The sequence below is a fragment of the Balaenoptera musculus genome, chromosome 7, assembly GCF_009873245.2.
Source record: "Balaenoptera musculus isolate JJ_BM4_2016_0621 chromosome 7, mBalMus1.pri.v3, whole genome shotgun sequence".
NCBI classification, from domain to species: Eukaryota; Metazoa; Chordata; class Mammalia; order Artiodactyla; family Balaenopteridae; genus Balaenoptera; species Balaenoptera musculus.
The window spans coordinates 58,747,930-58,761,406 of NC_045791.1; the positions used below are offsets into that span (position 1 = coordinate 58,747,930).

A 13,477-nucleotide genomic window follows, 5' to 3' on the forward strand; every position below is an offset into this window, starting at 1 on the left:
TCATTAATATGTGAAACCACTGTTCAGCCGCTGAAACAACCAATTAGTAAGAAACTCTTGGAATTATAGAAAATACACACTTTTTTATGCCAGGAAAACATCTTTACTATTTTAATCCTAAAAAATAGATAAATAAACAAATAAATTTAGCCTGAATGCCTGTGAATGATCGGAAACCAAAGTTTCTCCTAAAATATTAGAAATCCAACCCACTCTTTTATGACTAAACTGTTTCTGTGATTCAAATTCCACTTTCCAAAAGAGTGTGGTTAAATGCAAACTACCCTTAAAATAAGTGACTAAAGTAGCAAGTAGTGGACCTCAAGGATCTTGTTGACTTTCCATAAAACAACTCAAAGCTATTTCAGAGGAAAGCTTCATATGACTCTTCAACACTATACGAAACATGAAACACTAACTTCCAAATTAAGCCAGCCTTGTAAATAAATGGGTGACCCAAACCTCAGGAACCAAAATAAATTGGTCAGATTAGTAAATATTTAGATTATGGGCTGGGAAAAAATTAAGTTAACCTTGAATTACCTCCCCATGATTCTGTAGGAACTGTACTTTTCTGTAATCTATCCTCATGTTCAAAGAAGCAAATGCAATTTGTCACTGTTTCTTATGATCATGTGTCTGTCAGGAAGAGGGGCTGAAACAGCAAATGTTTCCTGCTTCAAACACAAAATCGATTCAGGTTCTGGGCTAGTGGACATGGTTGTGGGCTTGAGGGGATTTTTAAAACACTATGTGCAAAGTTGAAATGAGATTTCATGAAACTCCTTTGTAATTCTAGTGTTGGAGTGGAAGCAACATCTGCCTTTTAAGCAAATCTCAGCAATTCAATCACAGGACTACAGACCCATGTTGGTCATCGCTGGCTTATCAGGGAATAAGCATATTCACCACTGAATCTTCTAGATACATGAAATTAATCCCTTCTGAGACCAAACACTTTTAAATATATTTATTTCAATGGAAATTATTCTAAAATAAAATGAAAAATGAAGTTCAGTGAAAATAAGTTATTAAATATCATATATTATTTTATATATAATAGCAGTATAGTACAATGCATTCTTTTTTTAATATAAATTTATTTATTTATTTATTTACTTTGGCTGCATTGGGTCTTCGCTGCAGCGTGCAGGCTTCTCATTGTTGCGGAGCGTGGGCTCCAGGCGCGCGGGCCCAGCAGTTGTGGCTCACGGGTCTAGTTGCTCCACGGCATGTGGGATCCTCCCAGACCAGGGATCAAACCCGTGTCCCCTGCATTGGCAGGCGGATTCTTAACCACTGCGCCACCAGGGAAGTCCCAGTGCAATGCATTCTTAAATATAACTTCCAGTATAATTTTTTGTTTGGTTTTTCATCTCTTCTCTTCAAGGAGAAGCAATCAGCTCTCCTGTCTTATATCATGAGAAGGCAGAGCAAGATCTGAATGAACAAAGATGGAGAAAGAGGAGTCCTGGCAGAAAGGATGAAAAACACAGAAATAGAAAAGTACTATCCAGCCATTGAAAATGGCACGGAATTTAATTAGCATGGAGCTGAGGCCATGCGAAAGCAGTAGACACTAGGCTGGAATAAAATTGAACTTTTCCACCTAAGACTCACTATGACTCAGAATCAGGGCCGGCTTCTTGGGCATGTAACCAGTGCAGTTGCACAGGGGCTCCCTGCTTGAGGTTTAATGCTGTGCTGTGTGAAATTCTCAATAATTTTATCTTTGAACTTGTGCTTTGCAAACGAAGTTCAGCAGAACAATAGTGTATGAGCCCAGAGCTTGGAGCCTTGGCTCACACTCAGTCTCCCCTCCCACTGCCTGCCCAGGACTGGTTCTTGGCCACGGATTCCTGCTGCCTGGTACCCTGGGCCCCGCCCAGCCTACCCCCTTGTCAGGCCTGCCCTGAGACCAGGAGCCACAATCAGGTCAAAACTGTTGAGAGTGAGGCCCAACTGATCTGCCATTGCCCTCTGCTCCTGGCTGGGGCCTGGGTGGGAGTGGGGGCAGGGCCAGGTGCCTGCCCCATGCCGTCATGAAGAGGAGCAAGGCTGTGGTCATCCCCACCCAGAGCTGGCAGCACTATGGCACATTCAGCAGGCAACTCAACAAGGGCCTCTCACTCACACCCAATCCAGGTACCGAGAATTTCTCAGCATGGAGGTTGAAATCATTTGGGGGTCACACATCTGCTGTGGGTTGGAGCAGCAGACCCTTGGGAAGGGAATACTGACTTCTCCACCTCCAGCCAGGCTCCTGCTTAATCATTTTTCACTGAGCTCCACAAATTATGTAGCTGGCTCTACTTGGAATCTCTACTCATCCAGCTTTTCTTCCTATTTTTAATGATGGCTTTACCCTTCTCCATATTTCTCAGGTGTAGAATCTCTGAGTCATCACTGACTTCCCTCCCTCCTTGCCCAAATTCACACCTGCAGGACATCCCCATCTGTCCTCTGCTGTCTATTCCTACTGTTCATGCTTTAGTTCAGTAGTTCATCTGGCTCCACCAGCCCATCATAATAGATTCCTAATTATTTTCACAGCTTTGAGCCTCCCCTTGTTCAATCCATTTAGCCACTGCCACCAGGTTACCCAAAACCCCACTCTGACCATGCTAAAAGGTTCTCAAGGGCTCCCTGTGGCTTACTGTTAGTGAAGCTCAAATTCTTTAGTCAGGCACTCAAGGTTCTTTCTTCTTTTGCCCCCATCCTATTTTTGCATACCCATTCTACAGCATATGCAATACTTTGGCCAAATTAAACCACTCACTATCCCCTATACATATTTTGGGTTGCTCATTATAGTGTTTCTGCTGAAGCCATTTTGCTGTACCTGGATGCCTTCCCCTACTCCACAGCTATCTCCAACAGTGAAAACTAACCCTCTTCCCAGCTTGACTGACACCTCCTCCATGAAGTCTTCTATAATGATCCAAGTCACAATGTGACTCCATTTTCCTCTGTGACTAATGCCATTTAGTTTGTGTCATTTATTTATCAACTTATCAATAGTACAGCTTGACATCAGTTGTTTGTGAACAGTACAAAACCCTGTACTTGGAAGAACTTGGAAGTACCTAGAAGGCAAGAAGCATGTCCTCTTGTTTTTGTACACCCACAGGGCCCCTACCCGGGGCTTAGGTATAATGGGCACTCAGTGTATAGTGTATGTTTTTTGGAAACGATGAATAAATGAATCTGTTGTGCAAATAGATCAGGTTTTCTGAAAGCCTGGCACACCTGTAAGCCTTCTGCGTCATCCCCTTTCCTCCTCTCAGCTCACCTAACAAAACATCCTGGCTGCTTTTCAAACCAAAAGCCCATCAAACACCTGTATCATCATTTATCAACACCAACAAAAATATCATCTCACACTTTTTATTAATGTTTAAAGTTCTATATTCTGAATGCTTAGAATAACCTCAAAGAGAACACCTGTTACTTGAGTGCTCTTATTTTCAACCTCTTGAGGGCTATTTTTTCATTACTATATTAAAGTGGGTTGTTTAATAACTTATAACAGGGAAAAAAGGTAGACTGCAGTCACTATGATACTGGATACGTAGAATAAATTTTTTTTCACTTCCAATTCTTTATTTGTCTCCTAATTTCAAGTCTGTTTTTTAGGACTAATTGAGAAAAGTAATGAAAAATAATGAAGTAAACAGGAGTTTTTTTGCTGTCAAAACTTTTATTCGACTTTAGTAGTTCATTAGTCTACTCTTGACTTCGGGATGCCATGTTTATTATAATTTTGTAAGTGTTTTCAATGCCTTTCTCTCACCCATATTCTGAACCTCTAAGAGGATCATCAATCTTATTTATCAAATAATTAAATTTTTAAACTCCATGTGATAAGTTCTTCAAAGTTCATCTCCTGAAGAAAAAAAAGCACACTAGTTGATCCTGAGCAAGAAACACCTTAAAAATATAGTAGTTAATAAAGAATCAGGGAGGATGGTTATATTTTTACATGGAAACGTCAAGATGTTTACGTATACTATCAGAATTACAACAATATTGTGATAAAAGAACATGCATTTGGAAGGTTGTCAGTTTTCATTAAGAGAAATCTATAACAGCCGGAAATGGAGAGGAGAAGGGAAAACACTAGAACTTGGGAAGGATGCAACATTAATACAACTCTATAAAAAGTTTTATATTGCATGAGTTCTAAAAGGAACAAAATGTAGAACTTTTGATAGGACAGGATATGGTCAAGTATTATCAATCACATTTAGAGGAATCTTAAGCAGAAGGTGGAAGAGTAGCTATTTCCACATTCCTTGAATGTAAAGTTGGTTCTAAAATATTTAATTTAAGGGTGGAGTATTGCTTAGGGAAAGATAAGGCTGGTCAGGATGTGCTGAGTTCATATCTCAGCCCCAGATAAGGAGAAAAAAAATGGAAAATGAGATAAAGAGAAAGAAAAAGAATACTAGTAAACTAGGTATCACCATGGTCATCATAAACTGTTACCATTTCCTGAATAATTGAAGTGTGCCAGGTACTGTTTTGGGGGCTTTAATGCAATATCTCATTTTATTTTCAAAACAATAATCTACCACAGAGGTGTTATTATTCCAATTTTGCATATGAGTAAATTGAGACTCAGAGATCAAGAAATTCTCCCAAGGTCACAGTAATGGTGACTGGTGTACCATAATAAAGAAAAAAAGGTAATTTTATTGAAGAAAAGTAGTGAAGTAAAAATGAAGAAAAACACACCAGGTTAAAAATACAGACATATATGGTAGAAGATAATGGAGAAAGAAAAGAGAAACTTTCTAAGCAGATCAAAATGAAGACAGTGAACCAAGATCTTAAACTCTATAACACACTTCCCCTCCCTGCCTTTTGCCAGTCCTCCCAACAACCTAGTCTTTACAGCCATCATTACTACCCTGGGGGGATAAAAGAAGAACTCTCCACTCCCAAAGTCAGCTCCCAAATATTAAAAGGCAACTTTGCTTTACCGTCTGTCTTCAGAGTAGAGTAGGGCCCTGAAGAAACATCAGCCGCTGAAAACCTGATTTTCTATGCCTGTGGTAACACCTCTAGCCTCAATTCTAGGCAGCAGGAAGACAAGTTAACTGCTGAGGAAGCTGAGAATTACGCTCTTGAAGAAAAGACAGCATATGAACAGTATTAAATAAAAGTTAGGAGCTGACAGAGGGGGCTAAGAAACAAAAGCTATAGAAATGGAGAAAATCAGTTGGGGAAGAATAAGAAAAGTAAGGGCAATAAAGAGAAAAGACTGCAATTCTGGTCTATAACAAGCATCATTCTACTAGGAAGGGATTTTTTTTAGCCCAAGCACACAATAAGGATGTGGAAATAATGAGAAAGAGAAGATTTTGTGATTGTTCAACTTTTTACAGAATCTTCAACATATCAATTATTAAATGCTTTTATTTCTTCCCATGGCTTTCTAGGGTTATAGAGAAATAGACACTTATTAAAGATCACTCACTGCTTGCTTGTCCTAAACCTATCAAAGTCTTTAAGAAGGATATAATGAATAATGCATCTAATCAATAAAAAAGTAAATAAAAATGGTATTTTGATAGGCATTCCTTAACATTAAAGTGTTATATTGATAGACATCTCACAAAAACATGAAACTTGGTTTCAGTACAAGCTCGTCAATTTTCTACATAATATTGTCAACTTTCAGATGAAATTGAGAAAATTTTACCTTTAGTGTCCTTCCCACCACTTTTGCTATTCTGAGCAACAGCAACAAACTCTAGAGAAACATGCAGCTTTATTAGACAACTGGAAGAAGAGCTCATCAAATGACTACAAAACTTTCACGACCAAGGATAAGAACTTTCCATTATTATGAACACCAAAGTAGTCCCATAGAAAGTGGCATCCAGTTTCATTATGTTCAGTGAATAGACACTGAAGAAATTAGAACAGACTGGCTTTCAGATCCGGGATCTAATAGCAAGTTCAAATCACTGTGAAAATAAAAGGCTTAGAAATAGCAGACGACAGCATGTTGGGTTTCCTTCTCCCCCTGAAACTAGCATGTTCACCCTGCTCATTGCCTTTGGAATTGCTAGAAAATTATCCATTTTTTGTTTGTTTCACAAACTAAAAACCTACTTGCTCAGTCCTGTCAAAAGCTGACTGCAGATAATGCTGGATTCAAGCCTAAATAACCCCTCAATTTGTCCAGCCTCTCTCAGCTCAACACCAGAAACAGTTAAAATAGATGCTAAAAAGGCATAAATGGGTCGGAGGCCCATTCTTCCCCTGACTTTCCTCCTCTTTTCCTCGTCTTCCTTACCTTGGAACTCATGATCTCTCCCCAGTCTTGAATGAGAATGAAATGCATTACGGTCCCAAAATGACATCAGAGACACCAACATGCCCATTTTCCTCAGACTAACACTGGAATTCTGGAGTAGACATCTTTTTCTAGCACCTAACAAATGCATTCTAAAACCATACAGTGACATTCTTAAAGACAAGGTATCTTGACAGAGAAACATGAGGTATTATTGGGTACAAAACGTAGCCCCTGTGATATATGAATTTTCCACAAGCTACAGTGTGTTAGGAAAAGACCATTAGATCAAAGACAGTGTAGCAACATTCTAACTAGTCTAAACTCAGAAGGAATTTAAATAGCAAAATTCATATTGTGCACCGTGATGAGGAGTGGCCCCTGCTCGCCACAACTAGAGAAAGCCCTCGCACAGAAACGAAGACCCAACACAGCCATAAATAAATAAATAAATAAATAAATAAATAAATAAATAAATAAATAAATAAATAAATAAATAAATTTTAAAAAATTAAAATTCATATTGTGAAGAGTCTACATTAATGTGTTCCTGGATGCCAAAGGGTAACAGAAGGCTTGGTTCCCAGACCAATGGGGCTCTGGAAGGGGACAGTGCAAAGTCCTACCTGGTAGGCATCAGGAATGTTGACCGTCTCTCCATGCTCCCCGACATAGCCAATGATGCCTTTGCCCCAGGGGACCTGCACCTCGTTTGAGTTTTCTGTGCAGCTGCAGGGCAGCAGTGGGGTTCCTGCATGCACGTCAAAGAATTTGGAGACCAAGCTCTTCTTGCCAGCAGCTGCCCCTTCCACCAGGAAGAGAGAGCAGCGGTCAGCGTCCACCATGAGGCAGACGAAGATGAGGATCTTGTAGCTCAGACTGGTAAGGTCAAGGTCATTGGAGATATCCTTGACCAGTTCCAGGAAGAACTGACGCTCATTATGCTTTTTGAGGTGGCACTTGTAGTCCATGGCGGTAGGTGGGTACTGAGGCACATTCACCCGCGATTCCAGCAGGGCACTGAGAATGTGGGCAGTGGTGGGGGGCAGGGAGCTGGCCTTCCTGAGAAGTGCCCTCCGCCGCACACTGCTCAGGGGCTCCTGGGCCCGGGAGGTCACTTGTTCATCGTAGGTCCTGTTCACGTGGATGGCCTTGGAGCGGGCAAAACTCTTCCTTAGCTCTTTCTGAGAAGCTCTCCGCTGCAGGCTTCCATCGCTGCGGCTGCCACTGGCCCAGCTGGGACTCAGGGGAACCCCACCTGAGTCCCCACCACCCGGAGTGTGCTGGCTGCTAGCAGAGCCATTTGGTCCGGTGCCATCACCAACGCTGCTGCTACCTCTGCCACCGCCGTGAGCCACGCCGCTTGTGCCAGCCAGTGTGGGCCTTGGGCCTAAAGCCCCCTGACTCTGACTGTGTCTCTGCAGCCACTTCTCCACCATCTCCTGCTTCCCCTTCCGCATCAAGTAATCTTCAAACAACTCTGGGTGCCTGTCCAGGAAACTTTCCACCTCCCCAAAGTCCAGGCGGGAGGCTGTCATGGTCCCAGACACAGCTTTCTCTGCCTCTCTACACTTGGACCAAATGTTTCCCTGCCCCAGCCGTCTAGCCGGCCCTGCACATGACACCCCACCAGTATTCCCAGCTCCGGGCCGAGATTCTGCGGAGCAGTGGAATCCTAAGGGGCTGGGAAGCGCCCCTCCGTTCGGGCTCAGCGGCTGGCACGAACCCCACCCCCGGTCCTGCTACTTCTGCGCCGCACAGGTGCCCCCACAGAGCTGCTGCCGCTCGTTCTGAAAACCCCGAGCTACCGCTGCTCTTGCTCTGGCTGCCGCCGCCGCCGCCGCCACCGCCGTCGCTGTAACAGGATGAGTGGACCACTGTGAAAGGGAGGTAGGGCAGGACACGCCCCTGAGTGAGGCACGGATCCCGGAGAGAGGAGAGAGGTGGGAGGAGGGAGACGCGAGCGCCAGACCAGCCGAAGTCCGCGGCCAGGATGCCAGGCGGTTCCTGGAAGAGTCTCTGGACTGCCGGCCGGAATCGGCGCCTGGGAACACGGCCGACTCCTGATCGGAACACGATTAGAGGGGGGAGACGCACTTTGTTCCTTCCCCCTCCTTCCTTCCTTACCTCCCCATCCCTCCCTATTCCCCGCCTCTTAATCCTCCAGCGTTTCACAGAGGCCCCGCGGGAGCCCAGGTACTAGGAAGTGTTTGTGTTGTGCATGGATCAGACCCAGAAGCTGACTCCGAGGAAATAAGGATGCTGAGAGACAGGGGTATTATATTTCTGGGATGTGACTGTGGATTCTTGGCTCCTAGGATTCCTGGGACTGCCCACTAATACTGCCCAGCTCCTTGTGGGCGTTCAGTAAATAGTAACAGAACTAGATTTACGGAAATTACTAAATGAAGTTCCCCATCTGAGCAATTCATGACTTTAACCAAATTCATGGTCCTGGGGTTGGAGACGGGAGGGTGGTACACGGAAGGAGGGTGTAAAACACAGGTCCTTGGATTAGGGACCCTGCCTAGCAGGAGCACATAGTAAAGTGCACTTGAGGGCCTCAGGGCTTCCTTCCAAGCCAGTCCTGCATACGGGGTGGTTACTCTTCTTTTCATGAATGACTTGCCATCTCTTTCTTTCTTCACTCAGTCTGGCTTCCTTTACTTTCAGTATCTTAGGGTTGTGGGCAAAGATTCTCCTCTGTGGGAGCTTTTCTTTCCCCAGCCCTAGGGATGCTCCAGATCTGGCTAGTCTCAGCTAGTTAGGCTAAGAATAACCAGGTTTCCCTTAGGCCTTTTCCAACTTAGTGGCTAAGCTTAGGTGATTTGCCAGGAAAGAGAAGCAGGCTGATCACACTCTCTTGAAGCCCAAGAGTCTCCTCTTTTGTGAGAAACAAAAGCAGATGGAGAACCATCCAGTTCCCTGGGACAGCAGGACAATCTAGAAGTGCTCTTACAGAACACCAGTGACGGGACTTCCCTGGTGGTGCAGTGGTTAAGAATCCACCTGCCAATGCAGGGGACACAGGTTCGGTCAGGGAAGATCCCACATGCCGCGGAGCAACTAAGCCCATGCGCCACAACTACTGAGGCTGCACTCTAGAGCCCGTGAGCCACAACTACTGAGCCTGCGTGCCTAGAGCCTGTGCTCCACAACAAAAGACACCGCAATGAGAAGCCTGCACACCACGACGAAGAGTAGCCCCCGCTCACCGCAACTAGAGAAAGCCCGCGTTGCAGCAACAAAGACCTAGTGCAGCCAAAAATAAACAGATTAATTAATTAAAATAAATAAATAAACTGCACTTACAAAAAAAAAAAAAAAAAGAATGCCAGTGACGAGGGTAATAGAAAAGCTGCAGAGGAGGCAGGTAGCGAGTTTTACGGGGCTTCCATGTGGCAGGACATACAAGTGACTTACGCAGTAAGTAAAGCTTACTCCAGACGATGTACTCAACAAGGTGTATTGAACACTTGCTATGTGTTGATCACTTTAAATTAACATGTTAATTTAATCCTCACAACAGATGTATGAGGTAGGGACTCTTATTATCCTGTTTTAAAGACAGGAAACTCTGAGGAGTTGAGTAACTTACCCAGCGCACACAGTGAGGTGGCGCCAGAGCTGGGATGTGGGTCCTGAGACTGGCTCCAGAGGGAGGTACACTCTCAGCCACATCACTGCATTGTCTCCCACCTGTGTCAGTTGAGTCCTAGCTCTACCAGGATTTGGGCCAGTAACAGAGATGCAGGGACTGGGGTATAATGTTCTCTAAACATTCCTTTGACAGCAGCAGGAGGAGCAGAGAGGGAGAAGAGAGGCACTTGTTTGAAAATTCCAAATTCCCCAGCTTAGTAGTGTGATTAAGGGCATGGTCTTGGCAATGCAACTGTGAACAAAAGACTCTGCCTTCACGGAGCTTACAGTGTGGTGGGGAGACAGCCAGTAAACAAATAAATACAGTTGACCCTTGAACAACAGGGGTTTGAACTGCAGGTCCACTAATACACGGATATTTTTCAGCAGCAAATGCTACAGTACTACACGATCCGGGGTTGGTTGAATCCATGAATGCAGAACCACTGATACAGAGAGCCAACTATAAGTTATAGGCGGATTTTCAACTTCGCAGGGGTTGGCGCCCCTAACTCCTACTTTGTTCAAGGGTCAACTGTATACAGAATAAGAGAATGTCAGTGATAAGTGCTATGAAGAAAAACAAAACTTGGCAAAGTATTAAATAAAGTGATGAGGTGGTAGAAAGGCCTTTCTGAGGAGGGAATACCTGAGCAGCGATCTGGTAGAAATGAGGGAATGAGCTATGTTAATATCTGTGGAAAAGAGTGTAACAGTTAGAGGAAGTGTGCTGAAGTTGTGAGATATAATGTGTTTGGAGTACTTAAGAAACAGTAGGGAGACCAGCTAGGAGACATTGAATCAAGCATAGAATATTGGTAGTTCGGAGCTGCAGGCTGCTAAGGAGATGAGTTGTGATCAAGAATTAAATGAGAAAAAAGAGCTTAGCACAGTGCCTGGTACACATAAAGTGCTCAATAAATGTTCCCTGTTGTATTACTTTTATTATTATCATTATTATTATCCTAAAGTAATAGTGTGTGGCCACATCTCTGGTAACTTGGGTGACCCATCAGTAAAGATGGTCAGAGTGGTATGCTGGAGCTGGCTTATAGGGGCTCACAAGAGCCTGTTTTAGCATCTCTTTCCAACTCCCTGTTCAGTGACATCATGTAGCTTGCAATCAGCCATGATGGGGGTATTTACACCAAGGAAATCAACAAATGCTATGAAGAAGGACTTTTTTTCCCCAGATTGCTAGTTGTCAAACACCTACCAGAATTCAGAGGAAACAATTCTACTGCCCACCAGTTGATGAATGGATAAATAAAATGTGGTGTATCCATATAGTGGAATAAATTTAGATGTAACAAAAATGAATGAAGTACTAATACATGCTACAACTTGAATGAAGCTTGAAATCAGTGTGCAAAGTGAAAGAAGCCACTCACAAAGGACCACATACTGTACAATTTCATTTATATGAAATGTCCAGCATAAGCAAATCCATAGATTAGTGGTTGCCAGGAGATGGGAGCAAGAGGAGATGTACGAAAGTTTGGTTGGGGAGGGGTAACCACTAATGGGTATAAGGCCTTGGGGGGGGTAATTAAATGTTCTAAAATTGAATGTGGTGATGGTTGCACAATTCTGTGAATATACTAAAAACACTGAATTGTACATATTAAATGGGTGAATTGTATGGCATGTGAATTACATCTCATTAAAGCTGTTATAGAAAAACAACAAAAGCCATTTACCAGCACACGACTGGTCAGAATAGAGCAGCACTGCTGTGCAAGGAGGCAAGAAAAGCAATGAGCATCTTCAAGGAAGGGAGAGAAACAGACCACCCCTGGGCTGCCTGGAAACAGGGCTTAATAAATAGACATTTCCTTAATTCCATCTTCCATGTATTCATTACATAAGCAGGTGTTTCAGATGTATTATGTTCCAGGCTCTAGGAACAAAAGAAGACCAAGACAAAAACCTCTGCCTTTGATTGGGAATCTCACAGTCTACAGTGCCAAGAGGAGTTGGAGTAGAATACTGGGAAGGGTAGGAGAAGGAATTGAGCATTTGTGGTTTGGTTTTGAATTGGCTATAGACTTATTCCCTGCTTGGTTCATGGGGCCACGGAAGGAGTCAACTGTTGAGGAAGAAAATGAAAGGTGACAGAGAGCACAATTAAGATGCTCCAGAGGGCTGTGATGGAGGGCTGCATGATAAGATGTGTGACGATCTGGCACCAGCTGCCATTTCATCTTCATTCTCCATTTGTAGAATGGTATAGCTATTAGTCATGGTTCCAGCAGGAAACAGAGCACACTCAAAGTAATTCTAACAGGGTTAATTTACAAAGGAACTAATTACACAGGTAAACCACAAGGATAGTGAAGGAACTTGGGACTCACAGCAGCAGAGAAGTCACCACCCCTAGACCTGATGAGAGCAGGAAGGGAACAGTTACCAGGACCCAGAAGAAGAGAGACTTGTGTAGTGACTATTGCCTTCAGAGAAGCAGTGACAACCTGTCAAAGGACATGGACAGCTCAAGCTGACCTCAAAGGATGGGATATCGGGAATAAATACCTTGATTTCATTTTTCTCCCTCCCTCATATCCTGACCAGACCTAGCTAGAAGCTAGAGGTTAGGAGCTTGTTGATGGAATCCATATGTCATCCCTCCTGGGCAGAGAGTAGGATAAGACAAGGGATTTGTGTAAGATCTGCAGGGGCAAATGGAAAATAATTGGCCCAAAATGGAACCTTGAAGAAGTCCCCTTAGGAAATAACGGATGCTGTAACTCCAGAGAATTTTCTGTGTAATTCTGCCCTCTTCTGCTCCCTGCTAATTCCACCAAAACTATAATACACCCTACAATTACATTTGCAGTCAACAAAACCCTCTATGGCACTCACCCTGAAAAGATACAATATTGTGAAGATAGTCAGCTCAAGTAAGAAACACTGCAGACTCCCTCCCTATCTACACTTCCCCCTTTCCACCAAGTTGTAAATATTGACCAAGTAGCCTCTCATTGGAGAAGATAAAGGGGCCCTATTTGTAGTTTTCAAGAATAACTAGTTTTCAAGAATAACGATCCAAGTATTCATTACTCCATCACTGCCATTGTCAATTAAAATTTATTGAGCAACATGCAAAGCACTGGGTTACTTGCAAGGTAACTTTTGTTATTCCAAAGAAGACCTATTAAATTTTAGTACTGGATGAAACCTTAGAGATCATCTAATACTCCACTTTCATTTCACACATGTGTAAATTAAGATCCAGGGCAGACACCTAACTCCTCCAAAGTCACCTGCCAAGCACAACCTCTGATCTGCTCCTGGTTCCTTCCCACCGGTACATCCCAGAACTCGATACCAACCTCTTGAAGCCAATGAAATTCTCTTGCCTAAGCTTGTCTCATAATCACTCCATCTCCTAAAACAGACTTCCATTATGTGGCCAGTAAACATTATCAGATACGATGATCCAATTTTCAAAATGAAACATTCACTTCAAAATTAATTAAAATTGGCATAGTATTCTTTTAGGAAATAGGAGTCCATAGGATCAAACAGAAG

At 43.2% G+C, this 13,477-nt stretch overlaps 1 protein-coding gene across 1 annotated transcript in view; it reads right to left on the reverse strand.

The window, feature by feature from the left end:
• PDE11A (phosphodiesterase 11A) overlaps positions 1-7,845 on the reverse strand; it is a 434,307-nt gene extending 426,462 nt beyond the window's left edge. Inside the window, exon 1 of the mRNA XM_036858971.1 lies at positions 6,934-7,845. Within this exon, the coding sequence (XP_036714866.1) occupies positions 6,934-7,845 (912 nt within the window). The remainder of the gene's footprint in view (positions 1-6,933) is intronic.
• Between the last annotated feature and the right edge of the window lie 5,632 nt (positions 7,846-13,477).